We start from the raw sequence: 26,007 nt of genomic DNA, 5'->3' as shown, positions 1-26,007 counted from the left end.
CTAAAACCTAAATTCACAAATTATAAAACGCATACAGACAGTTGCATAACATCGATACAGATACACACATACAGGGTGTTTCTCAATGTCGAGGAAGGATGCTCCAGAGCCACTATTTCAAGGATGCTATCAGAAACAATGCCCGACTGTTTTGGACGTATGGTCAGTGTTTACATTAGCATCGCTAACACTCAGAGCTAACCTGTACTGGAGAGCATGTGTGTGAAGAAGCAGGAAATAAAAAGGAACTCACCTTGTGGTATAACCGGCAAGAGAGAAAGCCTTTGAGCTCCAAACTGTTTCAGAGAGAATCCTTGATAATCCATGATATGGCGTTTCATCACGGCAGCATTTAGTTTAGACAGTAGCTGCCGGGTCCCGCATGAGCTCAGACCCCTCCTCTTTTATTTTTTTAAAGCTTTATACCCCAAATCAGCACTTTTGAAACAGGAAGTGAAATAGAGGGATATAAGGCATGGCTAGAATGGGTGATCTGTTTGGTATTTTGAGCAAAACACTTCATAGACATGTTTTTATATATTTGTATCTGAGACCTGTGCTATTGCCTAAAAATAGCATGATAGGTGACCTTTAAATTCACAACTTTTAACATTTTTCTCTGAGTATAAACACCTTCCCCCTGCCCAGTAAATATTGTAAATTGTGTATCCTGTCTGTGAGAGTGTTACAAAAAGGGTCGATGAAAAAACTCGGAATTAAATAAGATGACTAGAGTCACAAAGAATGTATCCTTAAGTGCTTTTATTAACCGCCAACATGCTGAAAGAACACAAAGTAACAAGGATCTACTGTACAGTCCAAAATAGAAAGAAAAACAAACCTCAATATATATGTACAGGTCGAAGAAATATCACTGGTACCTCTCTGCTCTACAGCCACAGTCAGACTAACCTCAAAACACTTGTGGCCAGAGGTTTATATATGTTAAGCCCCATAGGACAATCAACTATTTATACCCTTAATTACTGTATTCAAAATGTAGTTCAAACTAATTAAACACAATAAATCAAATAGGTCAAGATACATTTCTGACCACAGAAGAAAATTGTCACCCGTGCCCGTGCACTACATGGTATGCTCCAATTGAGCACAGGTGTTTCCACTGATTGAGCCTCTACTTAAGGCTGCAGTTTTCTGTTCCTCTGCTTGGACTTCACAACCTTGAACGAGAGGGTAAGCAGGTTACTTTGGCACAGCATCGTTATGTATGACTTCAAATAAAGCTGTCTTGAACAAATAATGACTTGGGTTTTATTTGATCAATGTCCAGCAAAGTTATTAATGTGTTTCCCTCAGTGTGCCTTTTACCATGCCCCTATGCCAACTGTGATGAAGGCGTCTTCTTCACAGAGAGGAATTATAAAAACGACCATAACTCCTAATAATTATGCGCTTTTCTATCTCTTGACGAGAAAAGCTTGGAGATTATGAAGTCATTCGTTTGTGAAAAAGGTCCACAATTATTTAAGATAAAAGGTCACACATTTACAGGAAACATATCAACATGAGAAATATATCACAATTTCTCTGAGATGGTAAACGTACACATTTAAGAAAATAATTGTATGGAATAAAATCTTGTTAATTTGTGATTTTTATCCCAGAAAATCTTACATGTCTTTAATTATTATTTAATCCCTTCCTTTTATTCCAGAGACCAAAGTGAGAGAGCCGAACTTCACGCTGAAGAGGACGTTCAGGGTGGAGAACACGGGTTTGCTGCCCATCACCATCCGGTCCGCAGAGATCAACGGCCAGGTCTGCGAGGGCTTCGGATTCAAAGTTCTCAACTGTGCCGAGTTTGCACTGAAGCCCAACGCTTCGAAAGACCTCATCATACTGTAAGTGAGAGATGGCAGAAGTACACACATCCTTTACTCGAGTAGAAGTACAGATAGTAGTGTTTAAAAATACTCTGGTGAAAGTAGAAGTACTGACTAAACTTCTTTACTCAAGTGAAAGTAAAGAGGCTTTGAAATGTACTTCAGTAGAAAGTACCCATAACTAGCAGCTGTTTTAAAGAGTACCTGACCTCCCTTTATATTAATAGAACAATAATGTCATTGTTAGCTAATGAATGTTTCCATGCTGAACAACGGCAACATGACAACGTTTCCATTGGTCCCTCTTCTTTAGAGAAGACCAGGAAATGATGGATACACGGATCGTGTTCAAATCAATAGGCACGCAATGACTCTAAAGAATAATGATCACGCACCAAACACACATTCAGACTAAAGGAACCAGCTGTTTGGAAAATGAGAGAAGTAGAAGGTACAGGTATTTGAGTTCAACATGAGAGAAGTAGAAAGTACAGGTATTTGAGTTCAACATGTAAGAAGTAGAAAGTACAGGTATTTGAGTTCAACATGTAAGAAGTAGAAAGTACAGGTATTTGAGTTCAACATGTGAGAAGTAGAAAGTACAGGTATTTGTGTTCAACATGTAAGAAGTAGAAAGTACAGGTATTTGTGTTCAACATGTAAGAAGTAGAAAGTACAGGTATTTGTGTTCAACATGTAAGAAGTAGAAAGTACAGGTATTTGAGTTCAACATGTAAGAAGTAGAAAGTACAGGTATTTGAGTTCAACATGTAAGAAGTAGAAAGTACAGATATTTGAGTTCAACATGTGAGAAGTAGAAAGTACAGGTATTTGAGTTCAACATGTAAGAAGTAGAAAGTACAGGTATTTGTGTTCAACATGTAAGAAGTAGAAAGTACAGGTATTTGGGTTCAACATGTAAGAAGTAGAAAGTACAGGTATTTGTGTTCAACATGTAAGAAGTAGAAAGTACAGGTATTTGAGTTCAACATGTAAGAAGTAGAAAGTACAGGTATTTGAGTTCAACATGTAAGAAGTAGAAAGTACAGGTATTTGAGTTCAACATGTGAGAAGTAGAAAGTACAGGTATTTGAGTTCAACATGTAAGAAGTAGAAAGTTCAGGTATTTGAGTTCAACATGTAAGAAGTAGAAAGTACAGGTATTTGAGTTCAACATGTGAGAAGTAGAAAGTACAGGTATTTGAGTTCAACATGTAAGAAGTAGAAAGTACAGGTATTTGGGTTCAACATGTAAGAAGTAGAAAGTACAGGTATTTGAGTTCAACATGTAAGAAGTAGAAAGTACAGGTATTTGAGTTCAACATGTAAGAAGTAGAAAGTACAGATATTTGAGTTCAACATGTGAGAAGTAGAAAGTACAGGTATTTGAGTTCAACATGTAAGAAGTAGAAAGTACAGGTATTTGGGTTCAACATGTAAGAAGTAGAAAGTACAGGTATTTGTGTTCAACATGTAAGAAGTAGAAAGTACAGGTATTTGAGTTCAACATGTAAGAAAGTAGAAAGTACAGGTATTTGAGTTCAACATGTAAGAAGTAGAAAGTACAGGTATTTGAGTTCAACATGTGAGAAGTAGAAAGTACAGGTATTTGAGTTCAACATGTAAGAAGTAGAAAGTACAGGTATTTGTGTTCAACATGTAAGAAGTAGAAAGTACAGGTATTTGGGTTCAACATGTAAGAAGTAGAAAGTACAGGTATTTGTGTTCAACATGTAAGAAGTAGAAAGTACAGGTATTTGAGTTCAACATGTAAGAAGTAGAAAGTACAGGTATTTGAGTTCAACATGTAAGAAGTAGAAAGTACAGGTATTTGAGTTCAACATGTAAGAAGTAGAAAGTACAGGTATTTGAGTTCAACATGTAAGAAGTAGAAAGTTCAGGTATTTGAGTTCAACATTGTAAGAAGTAGAAAGTACAGGTATTTGGGTTCAAACATGTAAGAAGTAGAAAAGTACAGGTATTTGTGTTCAACATGTAAGAAGTAGAAAGTACAGGTATTTGAGTTCAACATGTAAGAAGTAGAAAGTACAGGTATTTGAGTTCAACATGTAAGAAGTAGAAAGTACAGGTATTTGAGTTCAACATGTAAGAAGTAGAAAGTACAGGTATTTGAGTTCAACATGTAAGAAGTAGAAAGTTCAGGTATTTGAGTTCAACATGTAAGAAGTAGAAAGTACAGGTATTTGTGTTCAACATGTAAGAAGTAGAAAGTACAGGTATTTGAGTTCAACATGTAAGAAGTAGAAAGTACAGGTATTTGAGTTCAACATGTAAGAAGTAGAAAGTACAGGTATTTGAGTTCAACATGTGAGAAGTAGAAAGTACAGGTATTTGAGTTCAACATGTAAGAAGTAGAAAAGTACAGGTATTTGTGTTCAACATGTAAGAAGTAGAAAGTACAGGTATTTGGGTTCAACATGTAAGAAGTAGAAAGTACAGGTATTTGTGTTCAACATGTAAGAAGTAGAAAGTACAGGTATTTGAGTTCAACATGTAAGAAGTAGAAAGTACAGGTATTTGAGTTCAACATGTAAGAAGTAGAAAGTACAGGTATTTGAGTTCAACATGTAAGAAGTAGAAAGTACAGGTATTTGAGTTCAACATGTAAGAAGTAGAAAGTTCAGGTATTTGAGTTCAACATGTAAGAAGTAGAAAGTACAGGTATTTGGGTTCAACATGTAAGAAGTAGAAAGTACAGGTATTTGAGTTCAACATGTGAGAAGTAGAAAGTACAGGTATTTGAGTTCAACATGTAAGAAGTAGAAAGTACAGGTATTTGGGTTCAACATGTAAGAAGTAGAAAGTACAGATATTTGAGTTCAACATGTGAGAAGTAGAAAGTACAGGTATTTGAGTTCAACATGTAAGAAGTAGAAAGTACAGGTATTTGTGTTCAACATGTAAGAAGTAGAAAGTACAGGTATTTGGGTTCAACATGTAAGAAGTAGAAAGTACAGGTATTTGTGTTCAACATGTAAGAAGTAGAAAGTACAGGTATTTGAGTTCAACATGTAAGAAGTAGAAAGTACAGGTATTTGAGTTCAACATGTAAGAAGTAGAAAGTACAGGTATTTGAGTTCAACATGTGAGAAGTAGAAAGTACAGGTATTTGAGTTCAACATGTAAGAAGTAGAAAGTACAGGTATTTGTGTTCAACATGTAAGAAGTAGAAAGTACAGGTATTTGGGTTCAACATGTAAGAAGTAGAAAGTACAGGTATTTGTGTTCAACATGTAAGAAGTAGAAAGTACAGGTATTTGAGTTCAACATGTAAGAAGTAGAAAGTACAGGTATTTGAGTTCAACATGTGAGAAGTAGAAAGTACAGGTATTTGAGTTCAACATGTAAGAAGTAGAAAGTACAGGTATTTGGGTTCAACATGTAAGAAGTAGAAAGTACAGGTATTTGAGTTCAACATGTAAGAAGTAGAAAGTTCAGGTATTTGAGTTCAACATGTAAGAAGTAGAAAATATAGGTATTTGGGTTCAACATGTAAGAAGTAGAAAGTTCAGGTATTTGTGTTCAAAATGTAAGAAGTAGAAAGTACAGGTATTTGTATTCAACATGTGAGAAGTAGAAAGTACAGGTATTTGAGTTCAACATGTAAGAAGTAGAAAGTACAGGTATTTGTGTTCAACATGTAAGAAGTAGAAAGTACAGGTATTTGTGTTCAACATGTAAGAAGTAGAAAGTACAGGTATTTGAGTTCAACATGTAAGAAGTAGAAAGTACAGGTATTTGTGTTCAACATGTAAGAAGTAGAAAGTACAGGTATTTGTGTTCAACATGTAAGAAGTAGAAAGTAAAAACTCAACAGAAAAATAAGTAGTGGAGTAAAGTACTGATGCCAGAAACATGTACTTAAGTACAGTAACAAAGTATTTGTACTCCACTACTTCCCACGTCTGCTGTAAGTGAACCAGCGAGTGACTGCTCTTTAAACACGGTGATTTTGGTCTGATTTAAAGCACTGCATGGGATCTTGAGTGTGTGTGTGAAGCTCTATTAATACTCTGTGGCTGAGTAAGAGGATGAATCGACTCTCTGTCTCCCCCCTCGCTCCATTTTTTTCTTCTTAAAGTTCAAGTCCACTCCCAAAATAAACACTTATTAACTCGTTAAGGGTTCACTTGAAGCTTGGAAAACTTTAGAGCTGTAACCAAATGAACACTCAATGCTTCTGTTGAGGTTTTAAAGGTCCCATGTCATGCTTTTCCGGTTATGACCCGTCCCCTTGTGTGTTATGAAGGTTTTTCTGCATGTAAACGGTCTGCAGTCACAAACCCTCAAAGTACACCCTGTAGCGAGTAAAACTCTAACACAGAGAAGACCTGTCTATGCTGCCCCAGAAAGCCTCGTTGGAGATTTCTCCTTTTCTTCCTGGGTACAGTGACGTGCCCGTACCCAAATGGACCCATTAGGCGCATTCACACTGCGGTACTTTTCCCAAAAAGGTTCATGTGAACTCTTTAGTTCGCATGAACTAAGTACAGATCGCGTTCACACTGGAAAAAGTCCCTGGGGGTGGATTAGGCAAATGAAGCCGCTGACGTCACTTGTTCTTCTTCTGCTTTGGGTTAACTGGCAGGCCGCAAACCACTTCACGGCGGATACTGCCGCCCAAAGTCCCCGGCCGGAAGTCCCCGGAGTTGGGGACTGGCTTCAGTAGAAGCTGCTGGGACTCCCAGCAGCTTCTACTGAAGCCTTCCGAGTAAATCGCCAGAACGCCGACACCTCCTCATCTCCACCGCTCCCATGTTTTATTTTGTGTTGCCATAAGTTAGTCTCTCTGCGTTTCTGCGCTGGGCTAATGCTAATGCTAATAATGCTAATGCGAGGATAATAAAATGGCGGCTTCACAAAACTTTTTGGGAGTTCTGCGGGGCGTGGTTTGCAATCCTTCCAGCCAATCAGAAATGTAGCTCTTTTCTCACAAGAGAGCCGCTCGAAAGTCCCTGCTCTCTAGCAGTGACTTTCGAGGGGGTAAAAAGGTTCACATGAACTAATTTTAGTACCGGCTCTTTTTGGTGTGAACGCGATAAAAGAGTTCACATGAACTAAGTTCACGTGAACCTTTGTGGGAAAAGTACCGCAGTGTGAATGCGCCTATAGTTCCAAGTGGACCAATCCGCGGACTTCCTCTCACACACACACACTCAATCTTTTCTCAGCTGCAGCTCCGCCGATTTCTCCTCCCTGAGACGGCGGGACGCAGCGAGGCTGTGAGTCGGTGTGTGAAAAACACAAACTCCCAGCCAGGCTGCGGGTGTGTGTGTGTTCGGGCTGGGTTTCGCCGTGTCTCGCTGTCTCGCAGACGGCCACTGGGCTCATAGGGAGGGAGGGGGGGGGCAGGAGCTCCAACAAGCCGTTTGGGACAGAGAGTGAATACACATACTATACAGAGATGCTGTGAGAAACCAATGTGAGTTTGGAAAACTGCACACTATAAATCTATTCTAGTAGACCTCAACAATGGAATTATGATCAGTAGAAATGGCCATGACATGGGAGCTTTAAGATTTGAATGTCTGACATTATATCTTAATGATGTTATCAGCCTAAAAAATATAAAGTCCTTAAACAAAATCCTAAATTAGATTAAATGTACTAATCAGTTTGAATCGGTTCATCCAATGTTATATAATGATCCGTTAGTAAAAGTTAAAGTGGTAAAAGTATTCATTCTGCAGATTAGTCGCACTTATTTAAAGATGAAATAAATATAGATTTAGGAATATTTGTTTAGATGATGTTTCCAGAGTTTGTTTGTTTTTTAATGTTTGGTTTACCCAAGTCTGAAACAATCCTAATTTAACGAAAAGTATAACACTAACAAAATATTAGTGTAACATAATTTGTATCAGACACTGCGGAACAAAAAACAATAAAAGACATGTGTTAAAAAAAGCTGCCTTCAATTCAAATGTTAAATTAGTACTTCAGCTTAATTCCAGCTTGTTAGGGTGACGACATGAATACATCTTATGTCTTACATATAAGGCTGTCTTTCTGTTGTCTTTTTTTGTTGTAAATGTTTTTACTTTAATCTCAGAGATATAAATAAATATTAAAATCATAGGTTTTCATCATAAATTTACCACATTATTGAAAATATAGTATTTTTTTCCCTTAAAATTCCCCCTTCTTCCTCATCTTCATAATTATATATTTTTTGGACCTATCCTTTCTTCTCCTCGCAGGTTTACACCCGACTTCACGTCCTCCCGAGTCATCCGGGAGCTCAAGCTGGTGACATGCGGAGGCTCTGAGTTCGTGTTTGTCCTGAACGCCTCGCTGCCGTACCACATGCTGGCAACGTGCGCCGAGACGCTGCCCCGACCCGGCTGGGAGCTCGAGCTCTACATCATCGTGTCTCTCATCATGAGGTGAGCTCCATCAGCCAATACAGCACACTTTGGATTTAAACACCGCTAACGTTTATTCTTTATTTGGATCCCCATTAGCACTAGCATGAGCATTGGCTATTCTTCCTGGGGTCCTCGCACACACAAAACATACATAAAACAAAACAGCTCATACAGTAATTTCATGCAGTGCTATATGAAATGAAAACTAAAATGGTCATCCAACGTTAGCCATCACAAAACCAAACAAAAAATACAAGTAAGTAATACATAATAATACATGGCCCGATCTCACCATGTTCAAATCAAAACTCACCTCTTCAGAACTGCTTTTAATCTGTAATTAATGTGTAAAGTTTCTTTGGAGTTTTTTTAGAAAAGCGCTATAAATAAAATGTATTATTATTAACATTTCTCTGGTGTCTCCAGCTCCATGTTTCTGCTGGTGATCGCCACGGCCTACCTGGAGGCTCAGAGCATCTGGGAGCCGTTCAAGAGACGCGTTTCCGTGGAAACCAACTCCACCATGGAGACCGGGAGGCCGTTTAATCTCAGGGAAATCGTCCAGATTCACAGCGATTCAAAGTGAGTGGCTAAAGAGTTAAAAATAACACATGATAGCATCAATGTACAGAAAGATATGTTAGTCTGGTTAAGAGGAATCAGAAGCAGACATCCTTTAGACCTACAGCAAGGGAAATGTGTATTATTACAGCAAAGGGACAGTGAAGATAAAATGCATATATACAAATTTGGAAGGTCTAATAGATGAGAGTAACGGCCCGTCCACACAGCAGCGTGCGTTGACGCTTGGCGGTGGGCGTGTCTGAAGCTTGGGGATTTTTTGCGACCAACAACCAATCACATGAATCTCCCGCCCCCGACATACAGAGCAATAGCAATGTTAAAACGAAGTAAACTCGATATAAAATCCCCAAACAGGCGAAAACCTACCAGTTTCACCCACTGTCTCTGCCTCCTCCCTCCATGCCTCGCTCCTCCGGTTTGTATCCCGGTAGATGAACAGAGACTGATCATACAGCACCGGGTGATTCACTACCGCTATAATGAATTTTCCCTCAATTTTTTTGAATATGAGGAAATGACCTGCGTAGTCTCTCCCAGCATACACGCGGTTTGATTGGCTAGCGCTTGTACTGGCAGATTTGCATAAACAGGATTTCATTGGCTGACACTTCTGCCGAGGCGCCAAAAGTTGAACATTGCTCAACTTTTGAAGCCAGCAACGCTCCACGTCGCTTCCCAAAATGCAGTTCGGCTAAAAGTGACGTCACCCCATTCAAAGTGAATGGGCAGAAGCGTTGGAAGCTTCAACGCACGCCGCTGTGTGGACGGGCCGTAACACATGCTTCACTTCCGGGCAAAAATGACGGCTCCGCCCACATTTGGGGGAAAACAAAACTGTCATTTGAATGGCGGTCAATTCAAATTCTGAAGTTTTTGCCAATCCGATCAGAAATGTAAGAAAACCGTGGATTTTTGGATCTTCAAAGAGCCCGATTACGATGGCCAGTCAGGCAAACAATTACATTAAATCATTGGAAATCGACGATCGGGCTCGATATGTGGTTAAATATAGCAGTTGGTGATCGATGTCCATAGATGAGAGTAACATCTACGTCACTTTACGGCCCCGCCCACTCTGGATTTGTTTTAATGTTTGAGGTGCAATAAACAACACAGCAGCTTGTTGGCATGACAAAACTATTATTTTCCGCCTCGCTCATGAGAGTAACAGCCGGCGAAAAATTACAGCCTCGCCTACTGATTTTAATTTAACCATAGATCGAGCCCAATTGTCGATTTCAAATGATTGAATATAATTGTTTGCCTGACTGGCCATTATAATCGGGCTCTTTGAAGATCAGAAAATCCACGGTTTTCTTACATTTCTGATCGGATCCTGAAACTTCAGAATCTGTATTGACCGCCATTCAAATGACAGCGGTGTTTTCCCCCAAAAGTGGGCGGGGCCGCAACTTTCGCCCGGAAGTGACGTAGGTGTTACTCATCTATGCTATGTTATATCAATAATTAGGGAGGTCATGATTTTCGTAAATCAGGAGTCAATATTAATATATTTAATTTGGCACTAAAGCCTAGCTAACGTTTTCATTAGGGCTGGGCTTTTTTCAAAAATAAATCTCGATTGGATGAAAAGGATGTATTTTTTTTTTGTCGGGATATTAAGTATAATGAAGGGTCTCGAAATAGTTTGTAATACTTGACTTAAAAAAGTATATGATGACTTTATGTGAAGGAATGAGGCAGGTTTATGATTTCAGAACTAACAATGTTTTTAGGGGTGGATTTCCTTTGTTATTTATTTATTGTTTGTTTATAAAATGACAGACATTGGTTTCACAACATCCTCAAAAGTCTTGTCTGCAGATATTGAGTTAACTCAGGGTGTCCGCAGGGTCTTAAAAAGTATTAATAGTTGATAAATCAATTTAGCGAAAATTAAGGCTATTAAAAAGTATAACGGCATTTCCCAAGGTGTTACATTTTGTAGCTTGTTTTCAATAAGTATATAAATGGTCCAAATGGTTGAAGATAAGGAGGAAGGACAATCAATACTGTATATAGTCAATGTGAGGTAAAGTGTGTCGCCAAGGTAACCGGTTAGAACTCCAAGTAGCGATGAGGTCTTAAAATGTATGGAAAGGGTCTAGAAAAAGGTCTTAAAAGGTTTTACATTTGACTTCAGGATTCCTGCATAGACCCTGTAACTGTCATGGAGCATTACATTTAACTGAACATAATTCTAATTGTTTTCTTTAAGTATAAACTCAATCTGGTTGTTACAAAAATATTTGCCAAACTAATCGATTAATCTCTGCAGCTCTAATCACAAGTAGGGTACATTGAAGCTAATGTGGTCTTAATTTAACATAATTCTCCTCTCCCCTCTCAGGTTGAATGATTACGGCGACCCCCCGCAGAGAGTTTACTCCTCCAGTAACGGAGCCTCGAGGATCGGCGGTCGTCAGGGAAACAGCCGCACGTTCCCAGACTCGGAAAGCCAGGACAAACGTTCCCGACTCGGCTTCTCCCGCCCATCCATGCCAGCTTCTTCCTCCTCCTCCTCTTCCTCCTCCTCGCAGCTGAGCAAGGACCCCCCCCGTCTTCCAGCTGACCAACCGGAAGCCCCGCAGCTCCAAACAGCCGGAGCTACAGGGTTTCCCCGGGTCAGCGCTGCCTCAAAGGGGCTCTGACGGCTCTGATGAGTACAGCAGCCTGATCGGAGCCATGGACAACGACCTGGACCGGCCAGAACCGCTCGGCCCTGCTGAAACCCTGCAGGAGCAGAGCGTGCAGGCCGTACAGAACAAAGGTAGGGCAGAACTACAACATTTCAACTCTGAGTTGTGACCACTCAATGACCAGATAATAAAGTCTGAATGAAAGTAGGTATGCTCAAAGCTGTGTCAAACCCGGCCCGTTTTTTGTTGCGTTTCCACTAGGCGTAGTTCCGGCTAGCAGGTATTTTTTCACAGTTTTTAGGACAGAGAGTGAATACACATACTATACAGAGATGCTGTATGAGAAACCAATGTGAGTTTGGAACATTGAACAATATAAATCTATTCTAGTCGACCTCAACAAACGAATTATGATCGGTGGAAATGGCCATGACATGGGACCTTTAAGACACAAGCTGGGAATCTACATTATGAAATGACATGTTAATACATTATCAAGACTTCTAAGAGCTGAGATCATAACCAATGAATCTGAAGTTACAAAGCAGCCCGTGCACGCTTTCCTTCTTGCAAATGTGTAGTTTATTTTTGTTATTTAAATGTGTGTATTTGCCTGATGAATGTTGCCTATGAATATAAATACCTGTGTTTTGCAAATTGGCAGATGTGCACAAGCTTATTTGCAACTGTTGTGCAACTTGTCCCTTTTCTGTGCACCTGTCTACTGAAATGCTTAAAGCAGAAGTGTTTTTTAAGCTTCAAATAATGAGTGAAATTATATATTTAGGGAAGGTGCAAGAACCAGACGGGAACAAGCTCGGACACTTTAAATCAACGTAAAATAAGCCCAGATCCTACCCTGAAATATATTTTCTGTACACTGTAAATATACTCATGAGTCTTCATTACAGAGTAGGGAGTAGAAGTCTTCTGTAGTAATTCACAGGTACTTAAAGATGTTTTTTATTTGTCTGCAGTGCTGGACTCCAAAGGGAAGCTGCGGGGGAAAACAAAAGCCCAGAAGAAGAAGGAGGAGAAAGAGAAGAAGAGTTTGGTGAAGCCTCAGGGAGACGAGCTGAAAGAAAACGGGGCGGATAACGACGACAGCTCCTCCACCACCACAGAGACCTCCAACCCCGACACGGAGGCCAACAGCAAGGAGGTACTTCCTGTCGCTCCACACACTTCCTGTCACTACACACACTTCCTGTCGTCTCACACACTTCGGCCCAATCCCAAACCACACCCTACCCCTACACACTACCCCTCCGTGAGGTAGTGAACTCCGTGGAGTGACACATGAGGCTCCCTCCTGTCAGATGGAGGAAGTAAACACAGCAGCAAGCTTTGGGACGGCCTCCCCTCTCTCCGGCAGAAACAGGAAGTGCCGTAACTGTAACAACGGTTTCAAATCAGCATCTCTGAGACAAAAGATTAAAATGAATAACTAAAATAAAACTCCAAACATCTTTCATTGTGTTTCAAAGCTCTTTTAGTTTTAAACCTGATGTTTATAAGCTTCTTAGTCTGTAAATATAGACAACTTTATAATAAAATGCACATATTTACCTTTTTCTAGACTAAACACAGGTTTGATCCTAAGTTAAAACATATGAGGTTATCATGAGGTTGTTAACATCGCAATTTATCAGTGGATGTTTGCTGGAACTACTTGTAAACAGCTTGTTTCCTGACGGACACACACAGCGTTGAGACCGGTCAGGTAGAGACCGGTCTCAAGTCAGCACCGCTGCAGACTCGCTGTTTGAGGGCTTGATAGCCCACTCCCCCTCCACACCGCTCCACACTCGTTGGTTTGGAAGGGCGGACCAAAGGGCGCCCTACACACTACCCCTCCGCGCGAACGGAGGGGTAGTGTGTAGGGCGTGGTTGGGATTGGGCCTTCCTGTCATTATACACACTTCCTGTCGTCACACACACTTCTTGTCGCTACACACACTTCTTGTCGCTACACACACTTCCTGTCGCTACACACACTTCCTGTCGTCACACACACTTCCTGTCTTCACACACACTTCCTGTCGCTTCACACACTTCCTGTCGTCACACACTTCCTGTCGTTTTCTTATCTCGTGATTCTGACATTTTTCTAGATCTTATTTTCTTTTTCCAATATTTTTCACTTTTTTGTATGAACAATGTATTTCTAGCAATCGATCCATTATGAAAACAGTTGTTAATTCATATTCTTGGTTTACCATCCCCTACAAGTCAACTAAGTGTTGCTCATCTACCATGGAAATCTCATTTGTTAACGAGCTGCTTTCATTCCTCTCAGGAACCGGTGAAAAAGAAAGGCGGGACAGTAACGACGGGGAAAGTGAAAGAAGAGCCGTCAAATATCCTCCTTAAACCCAAACCCAAGAAACCCGCCATCATAAAGAAAGAGTGCCCAGTGGAAAAATCCAGGTCTGTTCATTTATTTTATTGTATTTCTATTTTCATGCCTTTTACCTCCTCGTGTCTCTTAACCTGTTCAAATGTTATATTTGCTGCATCTGATCTGAGGGGAATTTCTTGTTGTTTATTTTTAACTTGTGATGTGAACTTGTGGGGGCAAGAAACAGCGTCTGAGGGCTTCTTAACATTTAACAAACTATGAATGTGTCATCATACTCACTTAACGGGAAGAAACTCAGCTATCAGACAATATTAACAATTTTTAGCAATACGAAACAAAAGGGTAATACCAAGCTTCTGAATTAGCCCTGAGCGAACAAATGCTAACGCACTTAGCACAGAACTCACGGTAAAATACCCTTATTACTTATCGGATCTGCACAAACAAGATATCGGTTAGCAAGCTGAGATCCCACAGATTCCAGACATATAAGTATCATCACTGAGCGATCAGAACTCGCGGCGAAACGACTACAAACAACAACACAAAAAATTAGCTTTACGGAGCCAAAACGGCTAAAAACGTCGTACCTTTGTTGTGTCCTGATCAAAAGTCGTGTTGAATGGCATTAAAACGATAAAAAAAAACGCTGCTGAAGGTTAATCCAATGTGTCTGTCACTTTGAAATGATTACTGATAATCCATCTTCATATTTATGTCAATAACGGAGTTTTCATATATAGCTGCTATGATAGCTACCAGAGTGTATGACAGCTTCCGGGTTTGGGCATTCTGGCTACGCATCACTCATTCACCAATGGGTGATGTTTAGATGGATTTTAGGAACTTCCCCTCGATTCTATTGGCTCTAACGGTTCAAACGAGGTGTCAATCAACACAATCGACCGAGGGGTTCCAGAGATATGGCAAATGCACCCAAATGACCCCAGAAGTGTTTTTTTTTTTCTAAACCTCTCTAAAAAGGTCAAATGTCACTTGTTTTGCATCAATCTTGATACAGGGTACTTATTATATGTTATAGTTTGGATTCCTAAAGCTTTTAGTCTCCGATCCCATCACTCAAGGCTGGTTTTCACTATAAGTAATGTTTTTATTTTGGACGGACACTATAATTTACAGTTTTTTACTATGTTCAATCTGAATTTACTTTAAAATAAGAACAATCTATATTGATTCTGCCTTTTCTACATCCAACTCAGAGGTTTATCATTTGCTTTGAGAAGAAAGATTATTCATTTACCCCTTTTTAGAAGAGAAGTTATAGTCATTTGTTCTGGGCATGTCATTTTCCAGCCTGAGGCCTGAAAAACAGGCTCAGGGCTCAACAGGTTAGACTGCATGTGCTGTGTAAATAAAGCTTTATTTATTATTATTTAAACACATCTGATGTTCATTTCTTTCTATAAAAAAGTGCTTTTAATGACGAGAGTTTCCTGTGTTCAGTTCTCTGGAGCTTCCCTATGTGACGCCGCTGGAGAACAAACAGCGGAAGAGCTTCACCTCCAAAACTCTGCACCCGCTCTCCAACATCCCCAAGAGCCGGCCGCTGCAGAAACAACAGAGATGTGAGTTTCTGCCTTTAATGTCGTCGCTTTGCTTCAGCACCAGATGTGTGTAAAATGATCTATAGATCAGCGGTTCCTTTTTCAACTCAGGGCTACACACACTCCCTGTTGCTACACACACTTCCTGTCGCTACACACACACTCCCTGTCGCTACACACACTCCCTGTTGCTACACACACTCCCTGTTGCTACACACACTTCCTGTCGCTACACACACTCCCTGTTGCTACACACACTTCCTGTCGCTTACCACCACTTCCTACACTCCCTGTTGCTTACACACACTTCCTGTCGCTACACACACTCCCTGTCGTTACACACACTTCCTGTCGCTACACACACTCCCTGTTGCTACACACACTTCCTGTCGCTACACACACACACTCCCTGTCGCTACACTCACTTCCTGTCGCTACACACACTCCCTGTTGCTACACACACTCCCTGTTGCTACACACACTTCCTGTCGCTACACACACTCCCTGTTGCTACACACACTTCCTGTCGCTACACACACTCCCTGTCGTTACACACACTTCCTGTCGCTACACACACTCCCTGTTGCTACACACACTCCCTGTCGCTACACACACTCCCTGTTGCTACACACACTTTTTGTTGCTACACACACACTTCCTGTCGCTACACACACTCCCTGTCGCTACACACACTCCCTGTCGCTACACACACTCCCTGTCGCTACACACACTCCCTGTCGCTACACACACTCCCTGTCGCTACACACACTTCCTGTCGCTACACACACTCCCTGTCGTTACACACACTTCCTGTCGCTATACACACTTCCTGTCGCTACACACACTCCCTGTCGTTACACACACTTCCTGTCGCTATACACACTCCCTGTCGCTACACACACTCCCTGTCGCTACACACACTCCCTGTTGCTACACACACTTCCTGTCGCTACACACACACACTCCCTGTTGCTACACACACTTTTTGTTGCTACACACACTCCCTGTCGCTACACACACTCCCTGTCGTTACACACACTCCCTGTCGTTACACACACTCCCTGTCGCTACACACACTCCCTGTCGCTACACACACTCCCTGTCGCTACACACACTCCCTGTTGCTACACACACTCCCTGTCGCTACACACACTTCCTGTCGTTACACACACTCCCTGTCGCTACACACACTCCCTGTCGTTACACACACTCCCTCTCGCTACACACTCCCTGTCGCTACACACACTCCCTGTCGCCTACACACACTCCCTGTCGCTACACACACTCCCTGTCGCTACCACACACTCCATGTCGCTACACACACTCCCTGTCGCTATACACACTCCCTGTCGTTACACACACTCCCTGTCGCTACACACACTTCCTGTCGTTACACACACTCCCTGTCGCTATACACACTCCCTGTCGTTACACACACTCCCTGTCGTTACACACACTCCCTGTCGCTACACACACTCCCTGTCGCTACACACACTCCCTGTCGCTACACACACTCCCTGTCGCTACACACACTCCCTGTTGCTACACACACTCCCTGTCGCTACACACACTTCCTGTCGTTACACACACTCCCTGTCGCTACACACACTCCCTGTCGTTACACACACTCCCTGTCGCTACACACTCCCTGTCGCTACACACACTCCCTGTCGCTACACACACTCCCTGTCGCTACACACACTCCCTGTCGCTACACACACTCCATGTCGCTACACACACTCCCTGTCGCTATACACACTCCCTGTCGTTACACACACTCCCTGTCGCTACACACACTTCCTGTCGTTACACACACTCCCTGTCGCTATACACACTCCCTGTCGTTACACACACTCCCTGTCGTTACACACACTCCCTGTCGCTACACACACTCCCCTGTCGCTACACACACTCCCTGTCGCTACACACACTCCCTGTCGCTACACACACTCCCTGTCGCTACACACACTTCCTCCGTCAGTAACAGACATTTGTATTACACGGTTTAGTTGAATACTCGATTCTGATTGGTCAATTCAGAACATGTGACACGTTGTTAATCCAGTTGTACAGACTGCTGTATAATGACCGTTGCTAAGGAGGATCGAGAAAGGAAAACGGGTTAAAAAAAAAATCTTAATATTGAAATGTTTCCACACAAATCATAATGTTTTGCAAATTATTTGGCGGCCCACTTGCAATGCCTTCACGGACCACTAGGGCTGCACTACAGGTTGGGAACCGCTGCTAAAGATACATCGATAATAGACATAGATGAGAACTTCGACACCAACACTATGTGCCATATAAATATATATCATTACCATCATTACAAAACACTCGCTGCTATATAACATGTGCAATATTATTATTAGTAATAAGGTGCTATGATAACGTATCTGCCACTACGTTTTTTTGCACTACTAAATACTGGTAATATTTACATTAAATATGTGACTGTCTGTTTCCTGTAGATATTTAATTGCTCTTTTACGGCACTGTTAGTGTACAGTTTTACTATTATGCTGCTGTGTTTATTGTAACTCTTGACACAATAATAAATTATTAAAGTCCTATCTTAAATGACTAGTTCTTAATATCAAAACGATGCAGTTTCAATGCAGCTATAAAACCATCTTCATGTTATTGAATGATGACGAAAAACATGTTTGTTTCTGCAGTCGATGGGAAGCTGGAGGAAGGACGCCCGTCTCTTTTGGCCAAACTGTTATCCAGCGTCCCCGTGGGAGAGCTGGGACACAGCAGCAGCTCCGAGGGGGAGAAGGAGTTCGCTGCTCCAGAGTGGGACGTCCCGCTGTCCAAAAACAGCGTCCGTAAGTCCACGAGAGAAACTGTCCTGTTCCTGCAAAAATCACCCAAAAACTACAAGGCACTCTCTCTTTCATTTCTAAATTGGAAAATCCCTTTTATTTTAATGGCAAAGTCATTCCAACACGTTTCAGAGTCACGGCTTTGTGAGGGAATCAATCGGATCTAAAGAGACAAGACCCTAACCCTCCTGCTAAAATCAAAACTACAAGGCACTCTCCTTTTGATTTCTAAATTGAAATCCCATTTTTATTTTCCAGATTCAAGGCTTTATTGTCACGTGCACATCAGCTACAGTGTAGATTAGGGCTGCTCAATTAATCGCGATTACGATTATGGCTTGCAACGATTACGAAAACAACGTAATCGAAATAAAACGATTATTTTTTTATCATTTTTTTCTTTTTATCATTTTTTTTTTGGTTTTTCAGTTGAATTATACTTAAAGTTCAGGGTAATCAACTGTTAAAAACATACTGTTCACGTTTTTTTCTCCAATAAATGGATGTTTTCAAAGTCAATGAATAATCGCATTTAATAATCGCAAAAAAAAAAGACATCATTTTGAGAAAAAAGACAGGATTTTGAGATTTTCAGTAAAAAGTCAGAATTTGGAGATTTTGAGAAATTGTCAAAACACCAACATTTTGAGAAAAAGCTCAGTATTTTATTAATGACAGGATGTGTGATTACTTACAAGAACCGGCATTCCTCCATCTTGTGACTGTGTAACTCCCTCTCTTGGATATCAGCATGTGAAGGACACTGCTCAGGAACTAGTTGATGCTCTGAATGTGATGACTACTTCCATTCTGGAGAGGATCACAAACACATGGATCCTGAGATTGAAGCTCAAGCCGGGGAAGAGTGATATTTTACTAACACTGACTCTCTTCCTCCTCTTGTTTCGTCCAGAAGCCGACAGCCTTCAGCAGATTTCCCTCCAGACGATAAACGCAGATCCGTTCCTGAAGCGCTCGGCCACGGCGGGAACGTGCTCCCCCCCGCCCGCCTCCCCCGTCCTGCTGTCCCGAGGCTCCTACAGCAGCGTGCTCAACAGCAACAGGTGCACACCGCCTCAAATGTGGAGATGATGAAAAGATAATGTCCAATTTAAGCTTTGTACCTCACTTTGTTCAACTTGGGCTGAATTACCTAGAGGACACAAGTGTCTGGGTCTGAAAACTGCCAAAAAAATGATATATTAATATTATTTTAGACTATCACTTCCACTGATTTTAACCAATTCTGTCCTCATCATAACAAACCTTTATTCTTCTGGATTTTTAAACAATTTAAGTGCCAGTTGGTTAACCTACCCACCTTTTTTTAATGAAGAAAAACTAAATAAATGCCTTAAAATATGCCTTTCTGCACTTTAAAGGACACAATTACTCAAATAAAATCTCCTTTTAAGCCATTAATATATTTAGCCTTTTAGGAGATATGTCCTCTTGCTATTTTAACATTTATAAAGCACTCTTATATCAATGACTGCTTATCTTACATGTGCAAGCTAGCAACTAAAAGGAAACAATCACCCCTTTTGAAAAGTGCATTATAAACAATGTTAATTATAGTATTTACGATAACAAAAAAATGGGAGTTTTGGTTCAGTATTTTCTATTTTCACCCCAAATCTAACCCAGTTTTTTTGTTGATTTTTCATTTTTGCAGCGAGCTAAACCAGAAGAAGGCTCCGGGAAACAAGCTTTCTCCCGCCACTCCTCTCCCGGGTAAAAACGGGAACCCGACGTTTGCTGCCGTCGCTGCGGGTTACGATAAAAGCCCCGGTACGTTTACAAAAACAGGAACTAACAGCTGATTAAAAGCTTGAATATAGTTTGTGTGTTTGTGATGTTTTATCTTCTCTCCTCAGGCGGTTCTGGTCCAGGGAAAACGGACAAGAGTCTGGCTCACATGGCGTCTGTGGAGAGTGACGGTTCTGACAGGTGAGACGACATTATTATTGTAGTGACCATGATATCCATTTGTTTTATTCTTTTGTCTGTTATTCACTCATGGGCTGACTGATGAATACACGCTTGTTGTTGAGAGAGTGAATAAAGGAACGTCCAGATGCGATTGATTACATTTCACTTGTTTTATCCAAAGCGACTTTCATACTCAATACTGTGGGCAATCCTCACAGGAGCAATTAGGGGTCTTGCCCAGGGACACAACGACATGCTGACTGCAGTGGGGTTTGAACCAGTGCTCCCCTGATCCTAACACCAACGCACTAACCGACTGCGCCACACGCCTCCCTGTATTCTTGTTTATTAAAAAAAAATGCGATGAAAACAAACGATTTCTCACATAAACTGATACTTCAAATATTAATGGCAAGACAAGGAACCAAGCTGTCACGCTCCCAACAAGCAAGGTCTGAAGCAGGGTTATTCGATTGGCGGCCCCGCGGTGATATTTACTGGCCCTTTGAGTATAATGTTAAAAAGTAATCTACTTTTTCCTTCTTTTGGGCCAGAGTGCCTTTATTCCAGAGAAGGTGTTACATTGAGAGATAGAGGGGAAGACATTGCTTGAAAACTTCGGCGGGCTCGGGTTTCAAACCCACCTACTAACTACTGTAGTGACAAACTGTCATTTATTGCATCTCTGCGTGAACGATTAGATAATTTCACCTAAATTAAATCAAATTAAATGATTTTGATGGTTAAATTAGCTTCACATGTCGGCCTACTGAGTTCTGAACTTGCCATTTAGATCTTGGGGCTATGTTGTTTGATTTGATTAAACACAATATATGCACTCCACTATGCTGTTGTAGTATTTATTGGATCTGAAGCTCTTAATGCGATTGCTCATATTTCAAGCCATCTTTTTCCCGGCCCCTTGCTTTGGATCATTTTCATCAACCGGCCCCATTCCAAACTAATTGAATAGCCCTGGTCTAAAGACTGTGGCCGTTTCTCAATCTCGAGGAAACTGGCTTCCTAGCCAATATTTCAAGGATGCTACGTCATCGAGTGCCGCCGAAGGACTGTTCCAATCTCCAGCATACTTGGAATTCCACGAGGCCGCGTCCTTGGTTTGGGGGTAATTTCGAGGCTTCACATGGGTAGACTTTGCGTCCTTCAAATACCCACAATGCTTTGCGGACGGACCAATTTCCCCAAATCTGTGGCGGAAAATGTAAGGCGGGGCCTCTCATATGACGCACACCTGCACACTTGCTCGCCTGTTCCACTCTTCGTTTTCCGAATGCCAGGAAGGATTCTTGCCTCGCTTCTGAAGCAAGTGACTCGGAAGACATGTGCTACCAAGCAAGCATCCTCGCGATTGAGAAACGGCCTGTGGGTGTTTCTCAATGTCGAGGATGCTTCCTTGGTAGCACATGTCCCTCCGAGTCAGGTCCTTCAGAAGCGAGGCAAGAATCCTTCCTAGCCTGGGAAAACGAAGAATGGTGGAACAGGTGTGCAGGTGTGCGTCATATGCGAGGCCCCGCCTTAAATGGAGCGCGATTTCCCATGCGCCGTGTTATGCATGGCTGCTGCACCTCGCGGGAGCGTGTACAGCGTAAAGCCAAAACTCGCAGACATTTCAATGATTTGTACGGCAGTTAGGTTTGGAAACGGTATAATTTCCTTTTTGGAGGGTATGCATAACACGGCATAACACCGGAGCCTCGCTGCGGGGAAACTTTGGCGCTGTTTTCCGAGTTTGTTCTAATCTGTCAAAATGACAGACTGCTTTCAGATTTGTCCGTCATTGTTAAAAAAAATCCGTCATAGACGGAAAATAGTCGGTTAACGCGACCTCTGCCGAGGACGCTTATGGCGCGTTTCCACTGCAGGCCTCATTTCATTTCATTTCAAACCTTTATTTAGACAGATAAATCCCATTGAGATCATTGATGTCTTTTTCAAGGGAGACCTGCCTCGCTCGGTTAGGCCTTATTAGGCCCGGCTCACTTTAATGCTGCGCTTCCATTACAGTTTAGGAGCTGGGGTAGTTACTATAGTAACGCAGTGTAGGCGGAGCCGTGACGTCATCTTCAATGAGCGCTCCAGAAAAACAACACAGCCGTTAGCTCTTAGCACTCAGAGCTCACAGCTCTTCATATCTGTTCATAAACTAGACAGAAGTTAAACAAGTACAAACCACAGACTGCCTGTGTCATGGCGAATACAGTCGCTGGTTTATCTATGTCTGTAGGCCGTTGTTGTGAGTGTAGGCGGTCGGAGCATATACTGCGTTAGCTTAGCCAAGCTACATTTAGAAAACACGCATTTTAAAAAGGGTTTTCCGCCTGCCGTCTGTCTGCAGACTTGTCAAAGCATTAATTCATGGTTTTTACTAACCGGTATCAGTATGTTGTTACTTCGGCATCATTTTGAAACGTGTATTACAATTAAATCACGGTCAAATATGTTCATCTTGTTGTAGTTGTAGCCCCCTGCCAGCGATTCTCTCTCTAGTTTAGCATACTCAGCCCGACTCAGCCTGGTTGTTCCTGGCCCTAGAACCACGATTTTATGGGGCCAGAAAAACTGTGAATTAGGACCCGCTAGCCGGTACTAGGCCAAGTGGAAACGCAACCAAAAACGGGCCCCGCACGGCTCGGCACGCTTAAAGCGAGCTACCCGCTGCAGTGGAAACGTGCCATTAGAGACGGAGAATCAAGAAGTAATCCTGATTTAATATTTATATATGTTCTTATTTCTCCCACAGCTCTGGATTATGGAGTCCTCTGGAAACAGCCAGCAGTCCGAACTTCCACTCTGCCAACTCCTTCTCTGCGTTTGGACCCAACAACTCCTTCAACCTGACCGGAGGTAGCCTGAGCTTCATTACGTGGAGTAACAATAAGATTACTTTTGAGTGTGTGTCGCAGCGTTAATAATAGTTGTGAATTCTTTATTTCATTTTACTTTCAGTCAAGTTTTAGTTTACTTTTTAAATATTAGGTTTGCATTTTTATATATTCCGTATTTTTATATTTAAGTCATTTGTTTGAATTGAAATATTTTTAGATTTTTAGATATTAACAAAATGTTTTAATATATTAATTAAATATTCATATATTTTGATTTGATTTGTTTGGTTTAAAATGTAGAGATGTATTCCTTTTACTTTTCAGTGTATAGTTTTATTTGTATACTTCTGTTTGTACTTTTTATATATTCATGTTTCTTTGTATTAGGTTTACATTTTTGTCTGTTTTGTTTTTATTTATTAAGGTGTTTTCTGAAACTAAGGGGAGATTTTGTTTATTTTCATGTCTATAATTATTCGTTTTTTTAACCAGGCGAAATCGTTTCTTCAGTTGCTTTTCTGAAAGGATATCATTGATATTTCATTTCAGTTTTCTCTCTACTTTTCCATAATCCCCCTGGTGTTTGTGTTCAGTGTTCAGTGGGATGAACCTCCCGAAGCCCACGGAGCCTCAGCCTCAGCAGAGTTGGCCTGAGTTCAGCTCGGCTTCGTCCATCTGGGACGTCCCGACCAGCGACTCCCTGCACTCCTGGCCCTCCAGCTCCCCCACCGCCCCCACCGCAGTAAGAACAACATTTCATTTGTTAGAAATGTTTTGTTAGAAAGAACACACACACATGGCTAACAGCGTGAACGAAGTATAATTACAGATCTGAACTGGGAAAGTCTGTTCTCCGTGTTCTTTTACCGGGACACACCAATCCACACCGTGCCATCGCTAGAACCCAATTTCCTGGAGACCCCATCTCCTTTACATGTTCATTAAAGGGATATTTTCTTAATGTTTCTTATACTCTTATCAACAAAGAAGTGGACAAATATGCTTGCTTTGTAGCAACAACAAAAAGGCACATTTAAGTTAAGTGTTATACTCTTTTTCAACAACACATTATAGGTCTCAGATATATATATATATATATATATATATATATATATATATATATCTATATATATATATATATATCTATATATATATAGATATATATATAGATATATCTATATATATATAGATATATCTATATATATAGATATATATAGATATATCTATAAAGCATGTCTCTTAAGTGTTTGGCTCAAACACCAAACTGCTGCGGCTGGCCACGCCCCTCTGAGAGATATTTGGTTACAAAGAACTCAATGTGCTCTAGGAGGAGATTCAGGTGATAAGGTGGGGGGGGGGGTTACCTTGGTTGCTGATTGGCTAATGGTTACACAAGACAATAAATCGTTATGACATCATAAAGTGGCCAAAATCTGATCAGCTCATTTTCAGGTTTTTATATAAATGGATCAAAAAGAGAGAGAATCTACACATGTTGATGTAGAAGAGACATGAAGAAGAGGGGACACATGTTGATGTAGAAGAGTCATGAAGAAGAGGGGAACAATGTTGATGTAGAAGAGACATGAAGAAGAGGGGACACATGTTGATGTAGAAGAGTCATGAAGAAGAGGGGACCATATGTTGATGTAGAAGAGACATGGAGAAGAAGGGGACACATGTTGAATGTAGAAGAGACATGAAGAAAGAGGGGACACATGTTGATGTAGAAGAGGGACATGAAGACGTGAAGAAGAGGGGACACATGTTGATGTAGAAGAGACATGAAGAAGTGCATTTTGGATAATAGGCAAGTCTCTCACAGATCCTCTCTTCTCCCCCTTCTCTTCAGTCCCTCCTGGGTAACGCCCGCAGCCTCTGGTCTGCCCCGACGCCCTTCAGCTCCTCCATCTGGTCCACCAGCGCTGACTCTGCGCTGCACCCGTTCCCCCCGGCCTCCAGCTCCTCCTCCACCCTGACGGACCTGGTGTCCCCCGTCACCCCGTCGCCCCCCCCCTCCGAGATGAGCCGCACCTACAACCCGTGGAGCATGTGGCGCCCGACACTGAGCCGCCGCAGCTCCGAGCCCTGGCCCAGCTCCTCGGACAACAAACAACAACAACAACAACTGAAAACACTTAAAGAGGAGGTTTTCATTATTTTAATCCCGACAGGAAGTTACCCTGAAGTGTAAGAACAGGGTTGCGTGGTATCGCGCTGCAAGCCAACCCAACCCTTCGCAATTTAGTTCTCCGCAGCTTTTTATTCACGGGGGCAGAAATGCTTATTTTATTTGGATTTGTTTTTTAACAGAATGTCCCTGAATTAAAAAAATAAATGCATGGTATGCTAATGCCAGTGCAGACATGTTGCTGTTCTAGAAAGGCTGGTGATGCTGCATCCTTCTCAGAGTTTGTCTCAGTATTAACATTTTCATTTTAAACGTATTCTCAGTCATTTTGGTTCTTATTGGTTTCTAAAAAAAGACATTTGAATCATTGCACCAAGTTTTAATTTGGCAGCGGGGATTTTTTCATGATCTGAATTTTCAGAAGTCCAACAAATAAATTCTTATTTCACATTTTAAACAGGAATTGGTCAATGAACACTTTGAGGTTTGTTATCGCCTCTATTTGTCAGCTAATTTAAATAAAGGATTTCAGCAGAACATTTTGTGTTTCATTTGATTTCATTTACATCATGCAGAAAATAATGTCAAGTAATATAATGACGTTAAGGACGGATTAACAATGAGATGGCTGCAGATACATGGGGTAATACATCATTAATACATTTCATACCAAACAGATCATGCATTTTAGCCATTCCTCAATTTAACACTGTCTTTTTATGGGCTGTTTCTGTGAGAACAGCACCATCTACAGGCCTGGCATATGTACTACAGCGTCTCCAGCGCTTTCGAACGGCAATGTCCGTGGCTGTCTCCTCCTGATTGGTGGAGTCGGCCCAATAGCCGTAGCGCCACCTCTGTGACGTCACAGAAGTGTTCAAAT

The 26,007-nt window shown here is 41.4% G+C and overlaps 1 protein-coding gene across 1 annotated transcript in view; it reads left to right on the top strand.

The window, feature by feature from the left end:
* Positions 1-25,663, top strand: part of tmem131 (transmembrane protein 131) — a 91,461-nt gene extending 65,798 nt beyond the window's left edge. Inside the window, 15 exon segments of the mRNA XM_034207032.1 lie at positions 1,676-1,862; positions 8,066-8,251; positions 8,660-8,815; positions 11,169-11,369; positions 11,371-11,588; positions 12,435-12,619; positions 13,757-13,887; positions 15,284-15,405; positions 18,066-18,218; positions 19,129-19,279; positions 19,891-20,006; positions 20,093-20,165; positions 22,909-23,012; positions 23,587-23,735; positions 24,846-25,663. Coding sequence (XP_034062923.1) covers positions 1,676-1,862; positions 8,066-8,251; positions 8,660-8,815; positions 11,169-11,369; positions 11,371-11,588; positions 12,435-12,619; positions 13,757-13,887; positions 15,284-15,405; positions 18,066-18,218; positions 19,129-19,279; positions 19,891-20,006; positions 20,093-20,165; positions 22,909-23,012; positions 23,587-23,735; positions 24,846-25,187 — 2,474 coding nt within the window. The 3' untranslated portion in view covers positions 25,188-25,663.
* Positions 25,664-26,007: the final 344 nt, after the last annotated feature.

Source organism: Gymnodraco acuticeps, unplaced genomic scaffold (genome assembly GCF_902827175.1).
Source record: "Gymnodraco acuticeps unplaced genomic scaffold, fGymAcu1.1, whole genome shotgun sequence".
Taxonomy (NCBI): Eukaryota; Metazoa; Chordata; class Actinopteri; order Perciformes; family Bathydraconidae; genus Gymnodraco; species Gymnodraco acuticeps.
Note: the sequence above shows the minus strand (reverse complement) of the source record. Positions and strands in the feature narration are given on the sequence as shown.